This window comes from Anser brachyrhynchus (genome assembly GCF_964034855.1).
Source record: "Anser brachyrhynchus genome assembly, chromosome: 15".
NCBI classification, from domain to species: domain Eukaryota; kingdom Metazoa; phylum Chordata; class Aves; order Anseriformes; family Anatidae; genus Anser; species Anser brachyrhynchus.
In genome coordinates, this window is record NC_137733.1 from 9277906 (window position 1) to 9300739 (window position 22834).

General features: G+C 50.5%; 2 protein-coding genes across 9 annotated transcripts in view; both read right to left on the reverse strand.

The window, feature by feature from the left end:
* Positions 1-4496: 4496 nt before the first annotated feature.
* CLEC19A (C-type lectin domain containing 19A) lies at positions 4497-11037 on the reverse strand. Its single transcript, XM_080556521.1, has 5 exons — positions 10881-11037; positions 6103-6268; positions 5603-5696; positions 5233-5365; positions 4497-4771 (listed from the first exon to the last, which is right to left on the reverse strand). The coding sequence occupies exons 1-5, from the start codon at positions 10969-10971 to the stop codon at positions 4692-4694; spliced, it is 564 nt and encodes a 187-aa protein (XP_080412647.1). The 5' UTR covers positions 10972-11037; the 3' UTR covers positions 4497-4691.
* Positions 11038-13457: 2420 nt separating this feature from the next.
* The window catches only part of SYT17 (synaptotagmin 17), a 49026-nt gene continuing 39649 nt past the window's right edge, over positions 13458-22834 (reverse strand). For all 8 annotated transcript variants that reach the window (XM_080556486.1, XM_080556489.1, XM_080556492.1 and 5 more), the window contains one exon: positions 13458-14628. In XM_080556486.1, coding sequence (XP_080412612.1) covers positions 14432-14628 — 197 coding nt within the window. In that variant the 3' untranslated portion in view covers positions 13458-14431. The remainder of the gene's footprint in view (positions 14629-22834) is intronic.

The window sequence follows — 22834 nt, forward strand, 5'->3', positions numbered from 1 at the left end:
GATCAACAGCGCCTTGATGATTTGCAACCGGGAATGGAAGTTTCCAGCCCAGGTGCCAAGTCCCTGCCAAGCGAAAGCATTTAGTAAAAGAGCTGGTCACCCTGTCTACACCACACCAAAAAGGGCTGCAAACCCAGGGGCTGGTGCTCTTCATCATGCCAGATTCCACCGGAAGCCCATGCCTTCCCTGTTACCCCCCGGTGCGGGCAAAAACCGCCACGACACAGAAGGGAAGCCCCCAATACACCAAAGTCTGTCTCCTGCTCAGGGGCCACATCCTACTCAATGCCTTCTTGTAAATGGCTCCAGAACATGGCCGCACCCCTGTCCTGGGGCAGCAGCAGTCTGAAGGGCTTTAAAAAATGCGCTTGCCTTCTCAGAACCCTGAGCTTGGCTTATCAACCTCGCACATAAGTGCTAAACGCTTGTGTGATGCACAGACCAAAGACAAACCGGACTCTGGGCAGGTTTTATGCATAATCCCAGGTTTTCAAAATGTAATGGCATTGGCAAAGGGTGGTGCAGGCTGCTCGCAGCTGTACAAACCAAGTGCACTGAGCCCAGCCCCTGCCCCCTGCCGCCCTCCCCGCATCACAGCACCCATGAGCTGTTTTGGTGGCTCAGAGGCTGGAGCTTGTCCTTACAGCTTCCTCTCCTGGACATCCAGCAGTGAATTTCAAGAAATAAAAATAAAATAATGATAGGAAAAAGAGAATTAAAAGGCAGTTGGTCCAGGCAGTCCCATGCATCCTGCCTGTCATGCCAGAGCTGGGGACAACATCATCTCTACAGACCAAGAAATGGGGTACAGGAGGGCAAAGACATTTGTCACCAATAGGTGATTATTTTGTTTGCTCCCAGTGTATGCAACTGGCTTATCCTGAGTTTCATGTGTTACAGAGGAAGATATTCAGCTCCTAAAAATCTCAGAGAGGTAACAGGAACCTCCTGCATACACTGCTTGCAAGTGGAGGAGCGCGGGGGAGTCCCCTGCCTCCAGCCTCCCAGTGCCTGCAGCCAGCAACGCAGAGACAGCCAAGGCAAGAGGGCAGCTGGGGATCACGGGCAGGGGCACAGAAAAATAAATAAATAAATAAATGTTCAGCCTGAGGAGCTGCAGCTCCTCCTGGCCAGGAAAGCACCAAGGGCACGGGCACATCTCATCCTCCACCAAGTAGACCCCATGGATCCAGGAGTCCATCTGGGAGATGAAAACTCCCTTTTTTGTTTCACGAGTTGGATTTGACTGCTGTGAAACAGAAGACACCAGCAATGGAAGAGGTGTGGTTTCTTATTAAAGTAAGGATCCTGGAGCCTGGGGAGAAAGCAGGGGAGGTTTGCAAAACAAAGCCCTTATTAACTCTGGCCCCAACTTTCTGGTCATGCAAGTTCACTTCTTTTTACCTGGAAATGAAGACATTGATTGGAGCTGACAGCTTCCATAGGCTCTCCCCATTAGCAATATTTTTAGTCACTGTAGGATCCAACTCTTCAAACACTTTCCCAAGGGAACTTGTCAAACCTTTCCTTCAAAAAGTCTGAAGCCACTTGCAGGGAAAAGTGGGTTTATTGGCTTGAGGGGTGCCGAGCTCCCAGCTCCTCCGAACAGGAGCACAGGGGAAGCAGCAGTGGGGAGGCAGCACCAGCCCCAGGCCCAGCACCGCCCGCACCCAGCTGCCTCCTTCAGCACCCAGCACTAAACTTGTCGGAACCAGGAAGGCCCTGTTTCCACAGCTGGTTCTTTACAACCCTTGTTATCTGTATGCATTGTTTTCTGATGGCAGATGAAGCACAGGCCTGGAGAAACCACACACATTACTTCCTGCCCCACATGCCAAAACCATCCTAAAAACTTTATTTTCACACATAAAAGGAGGAGGAAAAGCACAGAGAGAAGGTAATGCATGCGTGGTATCAACAGTAACTGGTATCATTTTATGGGTTAACCCATGTATCAGTGACCATGGTGCCTTTGAGGAGCGGGGCTGCTCACGGCACCCACCCAAGGATGCAGCCTCTTCGGCCCAGATGCTTTTGCTTCCCTTCAGCACCATTTGTTCCTCAGCCACCAATTCCAGGGGACAGCAATTTGTCTGACCCATTAGCCACTAAAAGAAAAGCAAAGGAACCAACCCACAAAGGCCGTTCTCCATGGGGAAGCAGGGTGAGTCTTCCTCAGTTGACTCACTCCGGCTATGCAGCAGCAATAACTAACCAAATAACGGAGAAGGTTTGCTCTCCTGGAGGAAATAAATGGGCTTTGTCTTCTGGAATCTCGCAGGCTGACAAAACATTGAGCGTGTGCCTGCCTCCTGTCCGTCTCATGTCTCAACCAAGAGTTCCTGCTGGGGTGCGAGGTTCCGCATGCACCCGTGACCGAGGAAAGACACAGCCTCCAGCCCAGCGCCAGGACAGCCCAGCGGCACGAGGCATTCCCCACCTCACACCCTGATGCCAGAGGGGTTGATTTTCAGGGTGGATTATGGCACTGAGCCCCGGTCCCTGGTCTTCGGAAGGGCAGAGAAGCAGAGAAGCTGGCTGGAAGGGCCAGCCAGCAGGTTGAACATCACAGCCTCCACAGGCCCAGGAGGACACAGTCCTCGGCCTCCTCAGCCTCTGTGATTCCCAGAGCACAGGGGAGCTGGAAAAGCCTGAACAGCACACACTTTCTCCCCATATATATTTTTCCCTTGCCTTCCCTATATATATATTATATATAAATACAAATTTATTTTATATATATAATACATTTTAAAATGTATATCTTTTAAATACATACCAGGGATGATAGCATTACCTCATTTTAGAAACTGGCTCCTACACACGTTCCCACCAACAACCACAGCCTTACCCCCACCAGCTTTCACATTTTCTCTCCAAGCTCCCAGTTTAGCCAAAAGCAGCAGTGACACTGGGGGAAGCTGTGTCAGCCCCATTGCCCTTTACCTCATTGCACCCGATGTAATCACTCTGGAAAGTGTGAGCTTTCAGATGTTATGGGTTTCAGATGGTGACATCAGGGGCGACCAAAGAATTTTATGTAGATGCTTTTAGTCGTCTTCACAAGGGATTTGCCTTGGTTTTGTGTCAAGAGGTCCCTGCCCTGCCTGGGACACCCTGTGGAGAAACTCCTGTACCTCCAGAGAAGCCACCATGCCTTGAAGCTGGTTTTAAAAGGAGAAGGAAATTTGGTTTCTTATTTTATTATTGTGTGGGGAAAGAAATCTCTATCTCTATCTATCTATCTATCTATCTATCTATATGTCCTATTCAAAGGACCTGTGAAAACAATGATGTTTTATATGCCAGTGACAAGTTAATAGGAAGCAATTAGGAGGAATTAATATTACATTTTCTCTTTAACAGCAAAAAGTCGAACCTACCCACAGCTGAGAGGCACAGACATGCCGTTTAGCACGTGTGTGTGTTATATGCATACACATACACGCAGATATCCCCTTACAGCGCAGCCCAGCTGCTCCAGGCACTTCCCTTCCACCCACACCGAGTTGCTTCACCCTGACTAGGCAGCGCCCAGCCCCAGCCCCAGCCCTTCCCCTTGTCCCCTGCCTCCTGCTCCTCCGCTTCTGCCTGAGGTGCCCTCACAGAGCTGCGTGCTCTGAGAGAGAAGAGCATTTCTATTTTTTTATAATTCTCTTTTTATTCTATCATTATTTGTATTTTTTCTTTTTATTTCTTATTTTGTTCTTTTTTTTTAATTTAGTCTTTTGTTATTACTATTATTAATTTTTTATTAGTTTATTTGTCTATTCTATCTTTTAATTCTATCTTTTTTATTTTCTCATTTTTTATTTGATAATTTAATCTATCTTCTAATTCTATCTTTATTTTCCTTTATATTGTTTTTCTTTATTATTATTATTATTTAGCTGTTGATTTTATGTTTTAAGGAAGCTCAACAGTGCTGCTCTCCCCTCAGGCACCCCGCTGGGCTCCCCCACAGCCCGTTTCACCAAAACCCCACAGATCCCCGCACACATGCAAGAAGCAAGGGGTGCCAACCCCTAGCAAGCGACTGAAACACAACCACCACCCCCCGATGAGCCTCCCCCATAACGATGCCCCTGCTGGGTGAGAGCACCCCGCCGCCCCCAGCTGGCACACGTCAGCCCCCTGCCACCCTCCTGTCACACACCCAGCCCAAATCGGGTGTTGGTGGCCCAGTGCTGCACACCTGCCCTCAGCCCTGGGGGGCTCCAGGTGAGGCAAGGGCCAGGCATGAGGCTTGTCCCAGGAGGACAGGTTGGGGAACCCACTGCTGCCCCCCAGCTCCTGCTCACCACAGAGCCAGAGCCACCTCCATCACTTACTTCAGCAGGGAGAAAATAATGCCCACAACACAAAGGCATTTTGTGTAACTTAACAGAAAACCAACACCTTTTCCCTGCTCGTCTCACATCAGCAGACAAAAATCTTTTTTTTTTTTTTTTTTCCTAACGGTTTGGTGCATTGATAAAATAACAGATTTCCTCCAACACGGTGCAATAGTTTATTTAAAACCCAACCCCAGGGTTAAATCTGGGTCCTCCTTTGCTCTGCAGCACGCCTCCTGTCACCGCTTCCCTGCGGGGAGGGCTCCACGGCTCCAGCCTGCGCACGAGGCCTCCTCCATCCCGTGACGTCCCGGCCGGCTCGTCCCCGCTGAGGTGGCACAAAGCCGGGGTGCAGGATCAGTCCAGGGCCAGCGAGGGGATTTTGCAGACGAAGGGGAAGGCTCGGCTGCAGGCGTTGTCATTCCAGGAGCGCAGCGCTGCCCCAAAAACAAGGCGTTAGTGGGGATTGAGGTTCAGGGCCTTCAGGGTTTTGGCTTGTGGCACAGGCAAGGCCTCGCTGTGCTTCAGCAAGTGCCTGTGGTGTGAGTGAGGGAGGGGACACTGGCCAAGGGACAGGTTTTGCAGCAGGCCATGTGTGGGAGGGAGAGATGACAAAATTTGACCTTTGACTAAATTTAGGGATTCTCTAAAGTGATGTTCCCCTCCTGCTCTGGGAGAGGAGATGGGCTGTAAGCAGAGGGAAAGCATGTGTGTGTGTGTGTTTATAAAGAAAACACCCTTCTCTACAAAGAAAAAGAGAAAATAATAATAATAAAGATTTAAAATGCAAATCACCACCCTGCCAGCAGCCTCTCCAGAAAAGCCCGAGCAGCAGCTGGAATTTATTCACATGCAAAGAGCACTCAGCGCGCCCTTGAGCGCCGCGCGCCGCGCTTACCGCTGCTGGCCCGGTACCAGATCTGCACGCAGTCCTCCTCCTCCGGGATGGAGTGGATGCCGTCGTCGGGCTGGCTGCCATCCCAGTAGTTATAGTCGTAGGAGGAGCCATCCGTCCACTCGAAGTTACCCTCCTGCAGGGCACAGGCAGAGGGAGAAATGTGCCCACTGCAGAGCTGCCAACCCCCAGGCACCCATGGCCACGTGCCCAAGCAGAGATGGGTGCGAGACAGCCCAGGGACATGGGGAGAACTGGCCAAGCAGCACGTGGGGGTTGTGCAGCTGAAAACTTACAGGGAAGTGAAGTTTTACAATAAATTTTGCAGGTGATGCCTGGGACCGCTGTAGGAGCAGAGGCAGGGGCCACTCACCTGCCGCAGGTCGTTGAGCCCCGTCCAGATGTCGGTGGGGATGCCGGGCACACGGCTGTTCACCAGGTCGTACACAAAGACATTTTCTTCCCAGCTGGCAAAACCGCACGAAACACAGCAGTTGAAAGGTTACAGCAGGCAAAGGGTCGTGGACATGCCCCTCATATTCCACCCCCGGGCTGGACAAATGGGCTCCTGTTTTGTGATTGCTGGTGATTTGGTGCTGGGTCTTTGCAAAAGGTGTGTAGGGTGAGGGAGTAGGAGCATGTGTAATCGTATTAGATCTCTACCCCTTTTTCAAGGATAAAAAATGCACTTTGCAGGGAACTTGGGGAATATTATAGCACTACTCCTGCCAGCACTGCTAAAGGCATTTTCTACACCATCTTTGCATGCCCAAGGCATCGGGCCTGTCCCAGTTGTTGCACAGAGGTTGTGCTGCCTCGGTGGCACCGTGCCTGCATCCCTGCTTCCCCAGGAGGAGGACATGCGGGTCTCACCTGTGAATGGAGGCCAGCTTCGCTGACCTGATGCCGATGGAGAACTCAGCACAGTAGAGGTCGGCTTCAGCCCAGGTTTTGTTGATGGGGAAGTACCGGTAGCAGTGGCCTTCATACTCCGTCCAGAAGAGAGGGCAGGAGTAGGCGTGCACGGGCTCCGGCAGGGCTGGGGCAGAGCAGAGGACATGCAGGTGCTACAGGAGAAGCAGCGCCCAGCCCTGCTCCCCACCAACAAACTAAAGCCACATGCATGGGAAAAAAGCAGATTTTACAGAAGCCAGGCAAAAGGTAGCTAAAACCCAAATAAATTTTGCAATAGCCACAAGTTTCCAAATTTTAGTGTATGCCTAGGAAAATCAGGAGGCTTGCAATGCAAGCCTGTTTGATGTGGCTTCAGGCAGGGGGTGCTTTAAATGGAGGCACTCACTTGTGCTACTGCAGATAAGATAAGGGCTGCTCTCGCCTCCATCAGACAGCACTGGGGCCACCGTGCTAGGACAGAGCTGGCGCTGGGGCTGCAGGGTCGTGGCCATGCACTGCCCTCCTGCTCACACCTCCTATAAGACCAGATCGCATCTCTCCCCCCCAGCAACCACCCTCGCCGCCCCCTTGTCCTGGCCTGGTGGCAGCCATGCATGTAGGCACGCCTTAGATTTTAGACCAAAAATAGCCCCGTGGAGGCCGCAGGGAGCGGTGCCGCTCTATCTGCCTCCCTGGGAGATAAGAGCTGGGGCCCCACAGAGCCACCACAGCTCTTCAGCAGGACAGGGGAGCTCCCCCAGATGAGGCTATTTTGGGGGTGCAGGAGGCATTTCTGGAGCCTTTGCACAATATAAACACTGCAGTAGTGTTAACGGGTCCCTCTGCCAGCCTCCTCTGAGCAGAAGGGAGGACACAGAGCACACACTACGCCCCGACAAATACTAACACATGAATGGTGCCCAAAATCATGTAGTAAATGGGCTCCTGGTTTTTGAGCCTTGGGGTGTCGCCAATTCCCCCAGAGATGGCTCCTGCATCCCTGCCGGGTCCTGCCAGAGAGACCATGGTGCTGGGAGCAGGGGTTAGGGCACACCCTGAGTCCTTGGGAGAGGCAGATGCCACCGAGCTGCCCAAGCAGGTAACAGACTTAAGCCCAAAGAGGTCAGGGCGCTGCTGAAGGGCCTCCTGTGTTGAAGGGCCTGGGGGGGAATCGCTGTGACCGCGGGTCATTGGTGGGCAGAGTGAATCCCTGCCAACAGACACATTTGATGTAGTAGCAGTGAAGGCAATGTTGGTATGGAGAAAAAGGAGAAATGAGAAGAATTCAAAGCTGAGTGGAGCTGAACTCTTCTCCAGCAGCTCCAAGTGGTAATTTCATGTTTCGTCAGCTCTTTGGTACAGGGTCTCTGAGCATTTCCCAAACACCCCTCCTGAGGCTGCTTTAGAGCACACAGCAGAGGACAAGCCACAAAGGCAAAGAGCAGTTTTGTTCCCCTGACATCCGAGGCAGCCCTGCTTCACCCCCCTGCCCAGCTCCGTGCAGGAGCCGTGGCTTTGGGCAGCTCGGAGGGGCTGCAGAGCCTCTGAGGAGTAACCTCAAGGCACGCCTGGTTGGAAACAAGGGGAGAAGCTTGGCAAAGCCAAAGGCAGCTCAGAGGCGGTGTGGGGCTCAGAAACACATCCAGCCAGCCTTTCTCTGGAAAACCCTTGGAACAGCCCTCAGAAGGGCGAATTATTGCTGTTGTGCCAACAGAGCAGAAGGACCAGGAATGCCACAAGCTGATGTGATTTCCTGCGGCATGGCACTGGTCAAGGGCCCCTGTCCCCACCGCCAGCAGCCCGGGGCAGGGGCAGAGGGCCAGATCCAGGAGACGGGGCTGCAGCAGACAGACACGGCCAGCAACTGGCTCTTTTATAGAGGTGTAAAAAGCCCCGACGAACTCTTCACCTCCAGCAGCACAGTGGCAAAATTCACGGGGCTGAGGCCAGCGGCTCCCTGCCTTCCCATGGCACTGTGAATCACAGTGGGCCCCCAGCACCCCCCTCCTTGTCCCAAGCAGCCAAAACCTAGTGTGAGATGGAGACAGTCCTCCTTTGTTATTCTGCGCTGCTTCCCATTAGGTAGCATTAATTTGATGAGCTTCAGCGAACCAGAGGTGCCTGAAGGAATTTAAGGTTAAATATACCAAAAAGGAAAAGAAGGGAGGTCAGCATTTAATTAGCATCCTCTCTGTCGGGTCAGGATCAGAGGCTTTGGCACTCTCTTTGGAGGAGGACTGCTGCTCTTACATTTACAGGCAGCAACAACTGGGGGTGCTGCCCTGATCTGGGAACTGCAGGGGCTATTTTTAGCAGGAAAGCCGTAAGAAATTGTATGCATGTGTGTATGAGCATACTCACAGCTCTGTAGGAAAACCTCATAACCTAAGCCAGCAGCTGATAGTGATATTTGATGTAAAAAGAAAGGGGGGAAGCATTGGGGGGGATATTCAGACCAGATTCTCACCTTTAAGTGTCCCAGTAAAACATTGCCCTCAGCAGCATCAGCTCCTCTGGGCTAGAGCTGCACCTGCAGCAAAGCCACCACCCGTGGGACCACGTCCCTGCCATCCCTTTGTCCCCAAATTTCTGGCAGAAAATGAGGGCATGAATCCTTCCGTCCTTCCTTTTCCTGTTTGCAGTGCAGCAGTTTTATGGCCAGGGACGTGTTTAAATGCAGCAGCAGCAAAACGGTTGTCTAAACTTGGCTGAAGATAAGATCTGTGTCAGGCAGATAATACTTACTTACCCAGAAAAGCTGGAAAACAAGAATTTGGGGTCAGAAAAAGAGCTCTGCGCTCTCTGAATTTGTTTTGGTGCCAATACAACTGGACTCTTCCTAGTTAGTGATTTGCTGAAACCCAGCTCAGAGGCACCAGGATCCCCCTAACTGGGAAAACTCCGTGTCAGAGCTGTGTAGAGTCTGACACAGCTCTGGCAGAAAGCTTCACTTCCCCGAGTGGCTGCTTTCCAGCGACAAATTAATGAGGGAGAAAACCCCAGGCAGTCCAGTCCCATCAGCCTTTTTGTCCCGGGATGCTACTGAAGAAGCAAAGCACCGACTGCGCGACTCCCTGCCTCATCAGCGAAGGTGAAGGGCAGGCTTTTCCCTACCAGCTCCACGCCAAGGCTGAGTGCTGCTTCGCTGGCAGCCAGTAGCTTTGAGAGACAAAGTCTGGGGCTAGGACAGGGTCGGTGAGAGATGTCCGTGTAGGGAAGACCCCTGGGGGGATGCGGCTCCACGGAAGTGCTTTGGACAGTGGGTAGGGTCGGTTCAGCAGCTGATGGCTTACCAAAAGCTTGTAGGTGCTAGGAGAGACCTCACTGACGTGCACGGTCTTAAAACCGCGTTCCTGGCACATCCGTAAGCTGATGCTGCCTTCTGACCTCAAAAAGAAAGCTACCCTGCATCTGAGCTGCTGACTGATGGGCAGTCAGAGGGGGGGCTGAGACTGCAGGGCCGGGACCAGGCAGCCCAGGACCCTCCAGGATGGCTCCGGCTGAAGCATGGCTGGGGGTGGGGGAGCACAATGCCACCTGAGGCACAGCCCACGTCCTCCTTATTGACTTAAACCAAATAATAAGGGGAGTTTGAGGGGCAGGAGCATGTAGCAGGGGCTAAGACAGTGCTACCGTGTGATGCTGATATGCCTCGGGTCACCAAGGGCTTTAGGAGCACGTCCTTAACACTGACACCGTGCTCGTTACTGACGAACAACCCCACCTTCGTGCCATTTGTAACACGGATCTTTCATTAACAGGTAAAAAAGTCTCATGCTCAGTGGCCACATTCAAAACAAGCAGCTCATGGAGGGTTTTTGGTCTCCTTGTGTCTGGGGGATGCAGGGAGCTGGAGGGGAGGGCAGCCACTGCTGGACACGGAGACCATTTAATGACCCAATGGTACCTTACACACACTGAAGTGGGGTTTTTAAGCGCATGTTACAAATGTCCAAGTAAAACTTTAAACAGCTGTTGAAGCACGTTGGAAAAGTGACTTCCCTTCACGCAGAGTGTTTTGCCTTTTAAATCCCCGTAACAAAACCAAGCTGTCTCTACAGATTAAAATCTTCTGCCACATCCATTTGGAGATGCAAGGCTGCCACAGCCGCCCCCCTGCAGCTTGCAGTAACAGATAGGAGTTATCTTGCATTTTTTCTCCTTAATTAGTGCTGGTGAAGATTGGCCAGCTGGGAGGAAACCCATAGCTCCTTTTTCTCACAAAGTCTCTGAACGACACTTAAGGGTCCTTTCCTGCTCTCAGCAGCCGTAAATGTGACGGGGCGCACCGCGATGAGCACAGGCTCCCGCTCCCCCCAGCCCCATCAGAAAGTTTGCAGGAAACCAAAGTGACACAGAGCGGCTGCCGCCACGCCATGCTTCAGGCTTACAACCAGCTTAGGAAAAAGAAACGGGGAATGAGGAGGGGATCTCACATCGGTGACCTTTTTTCAGGGACAGGAGGTGCTCCTCTGGCACCGTGGCACAGCAGCTCACATCGCTACGGGTGAAAGCCCAGCTGCCTGCACACAAAGCCAGCGGAGAGAGCCTCAGCGTCCAGGGGAGATAGCAGGGCTGCTTGCGGCACCCAAGAGAAGAAGAAAGTTGATTTCGAGGCAAGCCTGAGATTTCTGGAGCGAGACAAACTGCCGAGCCAGCTGCCGCCCCTCCAAGACCCCTAAAACCCCCCTACGAGGCCATCCCCACCCTGCACGGGCGGTGCGGGGTTACATCCCCTCCTGGCGCTTTGCACTCACCTTGGCTGATCTTGATGTTGGTCTGGGGGAAAGCCCCGGCGGCCAGCAGCCCGGCGGCCAGCAGCGCGCACACGGCGCGGCCCCAGCCCATCACCGCGGCACCGGGCGGCTCCGCGGCCGCTGCGGGACGGGGGCGGCTGCGGGCAGGGACCGCCCCGCACCTCCCCGCTGCCGCCCTCCGCCCTCCACGGCCCACGAGCGGGGGGGGAAAGATGCTTTTCGTAGGTCCCCCCCCTACTCCAGAAGCAAGGCTGAGATGCTTTTCGTGGGTTTCTCCACCCCAGGAGCGAGGCGGAGAAGCTTTTTGTGGGTTTCTCCCCCCTAGGATCAAGGAGGAGATGGTTTTCGTGGCTTTTACTTCATATTTTTAAATCCTTTGCCGCCTCTTCTTGCACCTTCTTTAATTTTTTTTATGGAGCAAGCCTGCTCCATTCACTCACACGCTGCCTGCGCCGTGCTCGTGCAGCCCTGTAACATCAGACAGCCTGCAGCAACAAACAGCGATGGGACGGAGGCTCTTCCACTTCTCCTTTCCATGGGCAAAACTGTATTTGGAAATAAACTTCAGTTTTTAAAAATCTTGTGTCAAGTCTTTCTTTAGGAACAGCACGCAGGTAAGGGGAACAGAATACACACACGTGCTATGAAACGCCACAGCCCTGCTCCACTTCCAATTTATGCCTTCAGCCAGCACTGAAGGAGCTGCTTGGGAACACAGTCAGTGCCAGTCCCATTCTATTCTCATCCACAGATTAACATTTTCAATTTTTTCTGGGACTTGAGTTGGGACGACTCCTGTTTTTACAGGCAGGATTCAAGTAGAAAGAATTTGGGATGACACAAAGTTTTCAGTAAAGTATCCAGGCTTATTCCAGAGACAGCAGCTCACGAGATCCTATATTAGATTTTCTTTGCATTAAATAAAACGTTTTAAGAAAACTCCTTCCCCTTTTCATTTGTAGTTCCATATACTGATCCAAAACTATACTGCTCAAGGAAAAGTCTATTGATACACCAGACTATTACAAATGAAGGAGTTCAGACTTAACATTAGAAGACCATCACATGCCTTCTCCCTCCTCAGCTGTGCACAATTCCCAGATAAAGCTGATATTATAGGCAATTATCAGCAAACTGTAGAACAAAACTCTGGTACGTGTTACCTCACTCAAATTTTCCATCTCCAGTGCTTAAGCAAAGCACACGGTGGGTCTCAAGTTGGCTTCAGGGAAAGCACAAATCTCATGCTGCTGCCCATAGACAACAGGTGAAAGAATAGTGAGGCCAGTGACTGCTGAAACCACCAGCCCTTGCCTGAGCCTTTGCAAGCTGCAGGAACAGGTCAGCATCCTCCCGGGTGTTCGCCCAGGGCTCCCTCTGCACCGTGATTTAGCAATGAGATGAGCTGGGAGGAAAGCCAGAGAAGAGAAGGATTTGCTATTGCCCTTGCTGTGGGACAGGAGAGGAATTTCACCTGCAGAATTACCATTAACTCGCAGAGACAGACCAGAACTGAAATCCATCACCCATGGCAGAGAAGCTCGGCAAAGACACCCACGGGTAGCCCAGCGGCAACCACTGTCCCTGCAGCTGGGGCTGCCAACGTGCCAGCTGTGCTGGAGAGCAGCAGGGAGGGATCCAGGCATTGCAGCTGTGCCGTGCGGGTGGGCAGCCAGGGGCTTCCCCAGGTGCAGCACGTGAGTGATGGCATGGCAGAGAGGCCACCAAGGCTCTTTGCCACCCTGTGCCTGGGGACGCACGGCGCTCTGCCCTGGAGCTGCTGCAAGATGGCTTCTTGAAGCAGGGAGGCGAGGACATCTCCTGGAGGAAACCACAGGCACCCGAATCATCCCTTCCCTGCTCAAACCCATCATGCCTGCTGCTGAAGAGCTTCTGTTCGACAACACTCAAAGACAGTGGGCGCTCAAATACCAGAAAACAGACACAAGGGCTCACAGCTCCCAAGGGGTTTGGCTCCATCCAATGCCACCCTGCTCACGTGCCGTGAGAAAGATCTCCTTGTGCAGTGTCTCCGTGCTTGCACTTCGTGGCTCCAGCATGGAACTGGGTGCCCCTATTCCCCAGCTGCAGAGCACTGATGTTTGCGTTGGCTGTCAGACAGCTGACGGGCTTCCTTCTCCAAAATGAATATCCAGAAAGTCCTGTGTTGAGCCCTGCTGCCTTGCAGGTGACATCCTTCTGTAGTTTGATTTGTGAATGAGCTGTAAGCAAGATACAGATTTTCATGCAGACACAATGTTGATAAATAAAGCAATTTTAAAACTACATAATAATTTGGGGCCTACTCCTGCAGAGGACAAACCCACAGCCCCGTGCAAACGCACACATTGGACCCCTCTGCTTCAGGTGTATGTACACTGGGTGGGAGCCCTGCCCAGCAGGAGCAAGGCACTGGGCTGGCCATCAGGTCACCAGCTCTGCCCCAGTTTCCCCTAAATAATTCCGGGATCACTGCAGTAAGAAGGGGTGAACTCCAACCTCCCAGCTTTCTTTGTGCCATGGATGTAACTGAGCTCAACACAACGATGAACTCTGCCAACAAGTACCACCTCAGCATGCATGGCACAATTAAATAGATTTTTATTTTCAATAAATATACAGTCTGCATCATACCAGACAATATGCTGTGGAAAAAAAAAGAAAAATGTACAGAAGCAACCAACAGGACAGCCTGACTGCAGCTAAGTTCACGTGGTGACCTCGAAAACTACCTCAGTTAACATACAACACAGAAAGAGCCACTGCAGTCTGTCAGGGAATTAAAATTGTGCATTTTGGGTGTTCTTAACCGCAAAAGTCCCCACAGCAGGTTTCTTTTGCACAACACAGGGAAGTATTGGAAAGTATAAGTGCTACTGGAGACGTTTACTTCGCTATATCGTCACGGTATCTACTTGACACACACAGACTGCTATGGAGAGTGGCAGACCTCACTGCTGATGGTACATCAGACCTGCGTGCACGGGGCTGCGTGTGCCTGGCACGTACTAACAGGAGCTTAATTCTGTTGAAACGAGTACAAGGACAAAACTGGAGCCAGAATCGATTTCACCACAGCTTCTACCATTTAAAAAAACATCCTAGCCTAATTACCACGTTCACCAACGAGAGCACACAGGTACGTATATCTCTGAGAGGACGAGTCATGGATTTGGACCGTAAGGAGAGCGGAGGCAACTCAAAACTCTTCCCCATCTCGGCATGTCCACCGGCACCTCCGCCTGCAGCCCGCCCTGCTCTGGACGATGCTCTCCATCGCTAAAAAACACCGGAGCCGGACGCGGGTAGCAACAGGTCCTGCTGACCAGGCTGCTGGTGGCCCCAGGGGAGCTGCTGGCATGGGACCTGGTGGGACATGGTTGGTGCTGCGGAGGTTTCACTGAGGCCAGTGCAGCCAGGCGGGTACCGGCAGCTGCTTCAGTCCAATAGAGCTGCTGTGGGGTGGGTGTGAGGTTGGGTGTTTTGGTGGTTGGGTTTTTTTTCCCCCACCTCGTCCGCCTGCTTGGTTTGGCTGCCGCTGGTGTCACAGCTCATGTCACCTCCAGGGACGCGGGGGAGACGCGGTCGCACTCCTCCCGGGAGCGCAGGCTGTGCCACTGCTCCACGGCCGTCCGGTGCGCGTTGAGCATCCGGCGCCAGTGGTTGGACTCGGGGGCACCCGTGGAGTATTGGCCGATGACGATCCTCCCGATGAAGTCGTTGCTGCTCTTCACATTGTGCCCGTACACTGCGGGAAGCAGAAATGGGGACAGGTCAAGGTAAGCGCACCACCCGTCCAGTCTGAGCCCTGCCTGCTTGAGGATGGCCATCTCCTGTGGCTGTGCCACCCCAGCACCACACGGGGAGGCTCCTGTGGCCTCCCCAAGACCAAATCCACACTTAATAGTGAGCATCTCGCCTGCCACACACGGATGGTAGAACACCATAATTTTTGGCATGTAGCTTAGCACCTCAAAATCATTCAAAAGACCTGCTGAGCAGTTTGGAAGCAGTAAGAGAAGCTGTACTACAGATTAAAATACAGCTCAAATAAATAGGGCCCACAAATCCAGGGTGATATTTAGCAAGAACATGGTGAACAATTACACCTTCTAAAGAACAGCCGGAATCTTTGTCCAGGCACACCGGGATGCTGAAACATGCGGAACAGCCTAGACCTGGGTGAATGAACAAGAATCACTCTCTGGAGCATGACATCCTTGTCATCCTTCAAATGCAAACGTTAATGACTCCTTCTAACGATAATCGTATCATTCCCAAATTAAAGACACGAATCACACACACACAGGCTGTCAGCAGGATGTTTATACAGAACCAATTTTCCATAATTATCACTTGTTAAAAGTCCAGGGAAGTAACCAAGGGAGGGATGCAAGCCTAACGCCCCGTCCTTTGTATTAGCCCAGCCTCGCGGAACAAAAGCTTGTAGACAGCCGCAAACTATAATTACGGGTCTGATCCAGGCAAATGCTGCACACTCCTGTTGGACAGGCATAAAAGCACTTTGTGTTTTGAAAAATAAAGCTTCATATCGTTAGAAAGTTGAACCAAAAGTCTGCGAAAGCTGAAGCCAGGATATCCACAGGCATTGGCTAGAATATTAAAGATTAAAAACCTTTCCCATGAAAGAGGGGGAGTTTTAAGAACAAATGTCTGCAGGGACTCCAAAATCCATGCAGGTTTGTGCAGCCAGAGGAGGTTCAAAGGTGGGTGCTGGCACAGAGCCCCTCCAGCACTGCCAAATCCAGGATCCCTCATGGCAGTACCAAATGCGCCCTTCCAGGCAGGTAGGTCACTGTGCAGCAGGCACCTGGCCCCTATTTAGGGGTGCATTTGCTATCATAATATATCCTGTGATTAATTAATATTGCTTTATTATGCCACCTAGCATATCTGCCATCTCCATCCTTATGCAAGTGCTGACTGCAAGCTGCTGTACCAGGATGGGACCTTGCTCTGGGTGACTCAGGTGCTGCCTGCTAGTACAGTCCCAAAACAAAGCCGCACAAGCTTGCATCTCACTTCATGCCTTCTGACAGCTCTGACATACAGTTTAAGGGCTGAGATGCTCTGCTCATCAAATAACCTGGGGATATTTTTGGCAACAGCACAGATGGTGCTCTTGTGTCCACGGGAGCCATGCGGGCTGCTCTGTGCCACCACGGCATGTCCAGCATCACGGCCAGTCCACTTACTGCTAGCTCAGCTGTCTCTACACCACAATGCTCCTGGCCACACAAGCAAAACCGTCGCATGTCCCCAGCAATTCTCCAAGTTAATGCAATAATAACATTGAATGAAAACTCAGATCATGTTAAAGAGGTACCTCCCCACATTAGGAAGTCCACGTCTGCCCAGATTGCCACCACCAATTATCTCAAGGTGATGCCATCAGCTCTCTGAGTGCATCTGCAAGTGCCAGTGTCCAGAGGACAGCTCTGTGCTCTTTGGAACGGCCACCTTCTGAGGATGTGCTGAGGAACTTTAAGCCGTCCATTCCCAACCAGTTTGCAGCCTGCCAGAGTTAATAATGAGCTCTCCTACAAGGCAATGGATCACAAAGGTAGCTAGCATGACTATGCTAAATGACCTGCTATGATTTATTATCCTAGAGAAAACAAGTATTATGATAAAATCACACAGAAGTACCCCCAAATCTTCCCTATTTTTTTCCTTTTTTTTTTTCTCCTTCTTTATTTCAAGCATGAAAGAAGATGAAGCTTAATCCTAGGAGATGATACCAAATCAAACCATGAAGTCTTAAAGCCACCAACTACTCAGTTTAAGTTAGCAATGGAAAAGTATCCCAGGCATACTGATTCTTCACAAATAATCCACGTCAGGACTGTAAAATGAGAAGGTGCGTTACAGCTCCTCATTTTGGGACAGTTTATTTTACCATTGATCCATGTATTTTGAATTCTTATAATGTAAAGCACCTCACCAGAAGTGTTACCTGTTAAAGAGAGAAGGCTTTCTACATTTCTAAGGGAGCTGTTTGAATCCATAGGACTCATCCCCTCATCTCTACTGGAGAATGTGACCTCTAATATCATCCTGTTGGGTAATTAGCATGCTGATTCCTTCAGGGTATTAATGTGCTAATTATACACGAGTCGTTGCTTCTATCATTAACTGATTTAGATACCACAGAGGTAGACCTACTGCTGAAGAACAGAGGAGATGTTTTTCAAGGCCAAATGCTTATTCACAACACATCTGCGGACCATAAGCAGCAGCACTATATCCCACACAGGTTTACAGACTTGCAGTTTCCCATGGCAGCTTTCCCAAAAGATGACCTGCCATTTGTGTGCCCACAGTCCAGATCCACAAGCCTTTAAAATTCTAGGACATGCCTTTCTTGGAGGTTAATTGCTTTATTCCGCTCTCAAAAAGGCCATTGTTTGCTGAGCAAGTTTGCTTACAGTTCAGATACACGGAGCTCCTGCATGGACCTTACCCAGGAGCAGGTGCTGACAGCACCATCGCAAAAATAAGCCCTTCCCTTTGCCCACACTCAAGAGCACCATTTCCCCTGTTGCTGTCACTGGTTCTTCCAAGAACAGGTCAGAAAGCAGGACTGCAAAAGCCCACAAAGCCAGGTGAGGAAAGCTGAAAGCAGAGCCTGGCTCCGCTGGTCGTGCACGATGCGCAGTGGGCTGGAGCAACCCACTCCCGTTCTTCACTCCTCTTGCAGCCATTACTTTTCTCAGTCAAACAAACAAGGAACTGTTTCCTCAAGCACCGACCAGCGTGTGCCGGCCACCACCTCGGGAGGAGGAAAGCCCTGGCTCTTCCTTTTCACCTCCTGCACCAGGCAGAGGAGCCCCTGCAGCTCCGGTCCCACAGGCCAGCGGCCGGGCACTGCTCCAGGCCGTGGGTAGGCCACGAGCGGGCTGAGCCACGCTGCCTGAGGTCTGAGCACTGCCTTCCAGTGGCCAAAGGGAGTTCAGAGGAGATTTCAGACTAAATGTGCTCCTAACTCCGCGGGGCTGCTCGGAACCAGACAATGAGGTAATTACCGTGTGGGTCTTTCAGAGTGACCCAGCCTCTGGTTGCGGACAGGTAGGCACTGCTTTGCAGTTAAGAAACCTATTTTCCTGACAGAAGCCACACACCTGATCTCATCAGCTCTCTTTCCACCATCGCAGTAACTTACACAATAGCAACATCCATTTCCAGGCCAACGCAGAGCAAAAAGCAATTAAGGAAGCAGAGGTCAAACCAATTCCTTCTGCAGCTGCTCTTTACTGAGGGATGCATTTGGAATCAGAAACACTTCTTAAAAAAAATAATCTCTTTCTAGTAGAAATGCTGAAATATAAAAGAAAATTGGTTTCACTCATGTCCATTAAAAGGGTTGAATTCTTGAGGACAAGCACTGTGATGTAAATCAAACATTTCTATGCTACCTGCTTATTGATGCATTGATCCCAAGTGATCCATATCAAACTAGTGGCAGCCTGCGTACTCAGGGAAGCTTTGCCCTGGGGCAGGGACCAGTGCAGCAGCCACAGGATGGCCCATTCCCCACGGGGCTCCTGCACAGGACAGGCTGGATAGCGCCCCAGGGCCAGGCTGGGCACAACCACACAACCACAACTGCCATCAGCCTGACGCCATCACTCCAAAAGTTGGCTCTGGTGTGAGCTTTCCCTCCTCTCCTCCCAGCCTTTGTCACATCAAATTGCTTTTAACCGGTTGACAGCTTTGCCTGTTGCTGTGCCACCAGGCACTTGCCTCTGACCCCTGAGTTTGCCTGGACGGCGTCAGCCCAGGCACTGGATCCAGCCAAAACGCCCTTTGCCTTCCTCTGCCTCTGTGCTGACACTTCCACACAAGTTTTTGTGAAGAGCATGACAGCAAGATATTAGTGATTTATGACCGATGCACACAGTAAAGTTTAAGCTGGCATTTCAAATATAAATTCCTCCTTTAACTGAGCATAACAGCAGCCCTGAAATAGCCAGGAAGACGTACTAACTCACAACATTTTCTTAAGCTATCTGCAGAAGCATCTTGCTTAGCTGGGACCACGCAGCATCTGCATCCCCTGAAAGCCCCAGGCCAGATGTGCCCGAGCTTTTCCCAGCACCGTGGTGCTGAGCGCCCCTGCTGCCACCTGCAGGCGTGCTGGGCCCAGGGCCCCAGCCCCAGAGCCTCCCCCAGGCACTGACCCCAGACCCAATCCCAGAGCTGGCGGACAAATCCCAGCACACAGCAGCGGGTGGGCACGAAGAATATAACTTCTCCAGCCTCCTCCATCAGTTACCTGCAAGGCAAGTGGAACCTCACAACTCCGAGAGAGGGGACAAATGGCAAGCAGGAATCGGCCTCTGGTTTTTCATCTGTGCTCTCCTTCAGGTTAGACATCAAGCAGAACACCTTGACCCAATTTATACGTCTGCCATCAGCTTATTTACAGAATATTCTCTAACAAATAACCCCTAAAGTGTGGTGGTTTCACATTTATCGATTTAATCTCCACCAGGCTCCAACTTGCATGCGAAACTCATTTCCCAGCATCTCCTTCATCCTCTGTGGACGCCCAGCTGCAGCTGCAATCTGAACCAACCGAGCGCGTGGCCAAATCCTAGCCATGCACGTACCCATCTGCTGCTTCACAGGGACACCACCACCAATTCAAGGGAACTTTCTTTGGAAAACCATTTTCTCTCCTCATCCTGCTGCAAGGGCAACCCCAGTGCTCCAGCTGGAGCACGTGCAGACAACTGAGAAGAGGCAAAACCAATTTACAAACTCCTGCGTGGCTTTCTCCTGGTAAGCAGCACTTTGTGGCATTCACAACAGCAAATCGATTATACAAAGCCCTTTTTTTTTTTCCCTGCATGTCCAATCATTTGTTTTCTAATTAAACAGATCTAATCAAAGCAGAGCTCCAAGTAGCCAAGTTACACACAGAAATTAAAGCAGTGACCAGAGAAGCGTGTGCTGTCCCAAAGGGCGCTGCGGGGCTCAGCCCCCTGGCAGCTCAGATCCCTTCCAGGTCAGGGGCATTTAACCAGCACAGTATTTCATACCCAGTGGTTAGAAAGCAAATTCCTAACCTGTGCCAGCAAGGCAAGCACGTTACCAGTCTCCTCACCTGTCATAGATGGACCACTGGAAACAAATGAGGGGGAAAAAACAAAACAAAACAAAAACACTAAGACATGGAAATACAGAGGTCAGATTTACGCACAGAGCATTATGCCTCGATGCAATCGAGTTTTCATAGCTTTGGAGGCAAAGCAGACAAGGCAGCAGGCCCCAGCGCAGAAGCATCCCAGCTGGGAGGGGGGCAGCGCGCTCCCGCACCTCCGGCAGCTGCAGGCATTTCATCTCCAGGCTGCCCCACCGCCTCAGCAGCTAGCGCCAAGCAGATTTCTCCTCATTTGATACACAGGAAGATTACACCCAGTGAGACGCTTCAGCAATTTCTTTCACCGTGGCATGAGCAAAACAAGATAAAGGAGCAAGGTTGAGAGAGGTGTGACTGTTTAAATTAATGGGCTTGGGAAAATCAGCGAGTGCTGGAGGTTGGCCTGGACAAAGGAAGTTTTGGTTCTTTCCTTAGGAGAAAAAAGATTCCTAAAAAATTCTAGAGACGTCCAGAAAAATACTATTCTGCCATGCCTGCAGTGATGCACATACTGAAGGCACAGACTTCTTATTAACAAGGTCAGTCAGATTGAAGAGTCTTCACTCTGCCTTGCTTGCAAGCAACAGATTGGCTTGGGAAGCACAAACATCTCGGTGCTCTCGCCACTATTAATCCTGTCTCACTCATGAAAGTGGACAGTCTGTGCAAAAAGCTAAACCCTGCCCCAAGCATCTTCCCTGAGCAGCCCAAAATATGCGGTACAGGCAGGGGCTGCTGGACCCCTGGCATCACAGGGAGACCAGTATCTTCTCACCACAACAGCTTGCCCACAGCCTCAAGGTCGTATCTGATTATTTTTATAATAATCCTGGGTGTGGTTGCTTGGTCCCATCACCCCAAGAGCAGAGATGCCCTCGCAGGACCTGCTGGGTCACGTTGTGTGGAGCAAAGCAGCAGCACCGTTGTTCTCGCTAGAGCTGGGCACAGACCATATGGTGCCCAGTGCATAAATGCATTTAGTATTTTATAATGCCAGACACAAAGGCCAATTTCTGATCTAAATTAAACAGGTATAAATCCTGAGAAAATCCTCTGCTGACATCAATGTTTTTCTTTTTATTCGCTTTGACTAAGAATAGGATTACACAGATTTAAACACAGATTAGATTCCACTTCTGACCTGCAATATTTATATATTCCTGACATATGGAATATATAGATACCACAGTGCTTCAGAAGCACAGGTCTAATAGAAAAAATTTCTAGCAGCAAATTGCCTATCTATTCATCTAAGAGAGATTATGGTACCCAACACGATACCACTAAAAATCAGAAGCCACCTCTTATTCCTGTGCGCCAGCACAGAGAAAAAATGAATTTGATTCTTATTAAAGGGGACAATTTTTCCCTATACATGTGTGCAAAAGACAGTGCCTGAATATATATATATATATATTTAATAAAAAGCAATAGGAGAAACAAGAGATCAGCATCTGAAGCAGCAAGTCAGAAATTAGATGTGTAATGACCCCAAACAGATTGGGTTTTCCATCCCTGCAAATGGGCACCTGAAGATGATGAAAGCATGACCTTCAGATGCCAACATACAGCCAGGCAAATCAAAATTCACACGTATTTCCAGAGAAGCCTGAGGCCAAATCCATTATTTGCCTTCAACCTGGTCAGCTAACTCGAACATTTGGAAATCAGCCTGTTAATTAAAAAAATACCATTAAAAAGCCTCGATATGTCTCCATCCCATTCCCGGGACTCTTAAAAATCTCATGCAGTCCCAGCAAAAACCAAAAGCATCACCCTGTCTCCAAAGCCTACACCATGAGTCTGACCACTCATCCAGGATGAATGAGTTAGTTTTATTTCAAGCTGCTTTGGGTAAACGTGGATTTGGGATCTCTAAGCCTTCGGTACAAGAGTTTGCCTGTCTGCCTAGCTTTGGCTCACCTGGAAGGTGTGGTGCTGATGAAGACCTTCAGCTTTGGCCCATCTCTCCAGGGTTTTCAGCCCGGTGAAAGTTGCTCTCCCCTTCAGCTACACCAATAACTGTCCCAGAAACACTGTCGCATGGATCAAGAGCACCCCAAACCATTTTCTACCATGCAAAAAATACTCAGTAGACAGTGTACAAAATCAAATGGGTTTGTACCAGACCATCTCCACCAGCCACAAGAGCAAAGGGCTACAGTTGTGAGCCTGTGCTCCCAAGTGTCTGTCTGTGCCTTTAGTGACTGCTTATTCCAGACCTTGATCCACCTGAAATATCCGCCTCCAGCAAGAAGTCAGGATTTCAAGGGAGACCCTGTTCTTCCCTTCTCACGCTGTAATGGCACAGAAGGAATGAATATGCTCCAGCAGGCAGTATTTCCTCAAAAAGAAATCATTTCAGCCAAAGCAAACTGAACTACCCCAAACTAAACCATTATCAACACATCCTGATAAGGATTTTTCTTCCTCTAAAAATTCAGATTTCATTAAATGGTCCTTAAATTTTCCCAAAGGCCAAGGGAAAGGGAAAATGAGGCAGTAGAGGAACAAGGTATATTACTATTGAACAGCAATCTGTTATTTTAATTAAGCACTCTCTATTAACTGGAAGTTAATTAGAGCCGCGGGATAAAGCATCAGCGTGATCTTGTGGGCTGAAGACATGAATTGTAACAGCACTTGGTGTTGTTGTCAGAGCCCCCATAGTGTGTGGAAGCCCTTGAAACCACGGATGTAGGTGTTCAATATCCCTCTGTTCAACAACAAGTCCTTGAGAACTCAAAAAACAAACAAACAAAACAAAAAAGAACAAAGAAAAACAGCT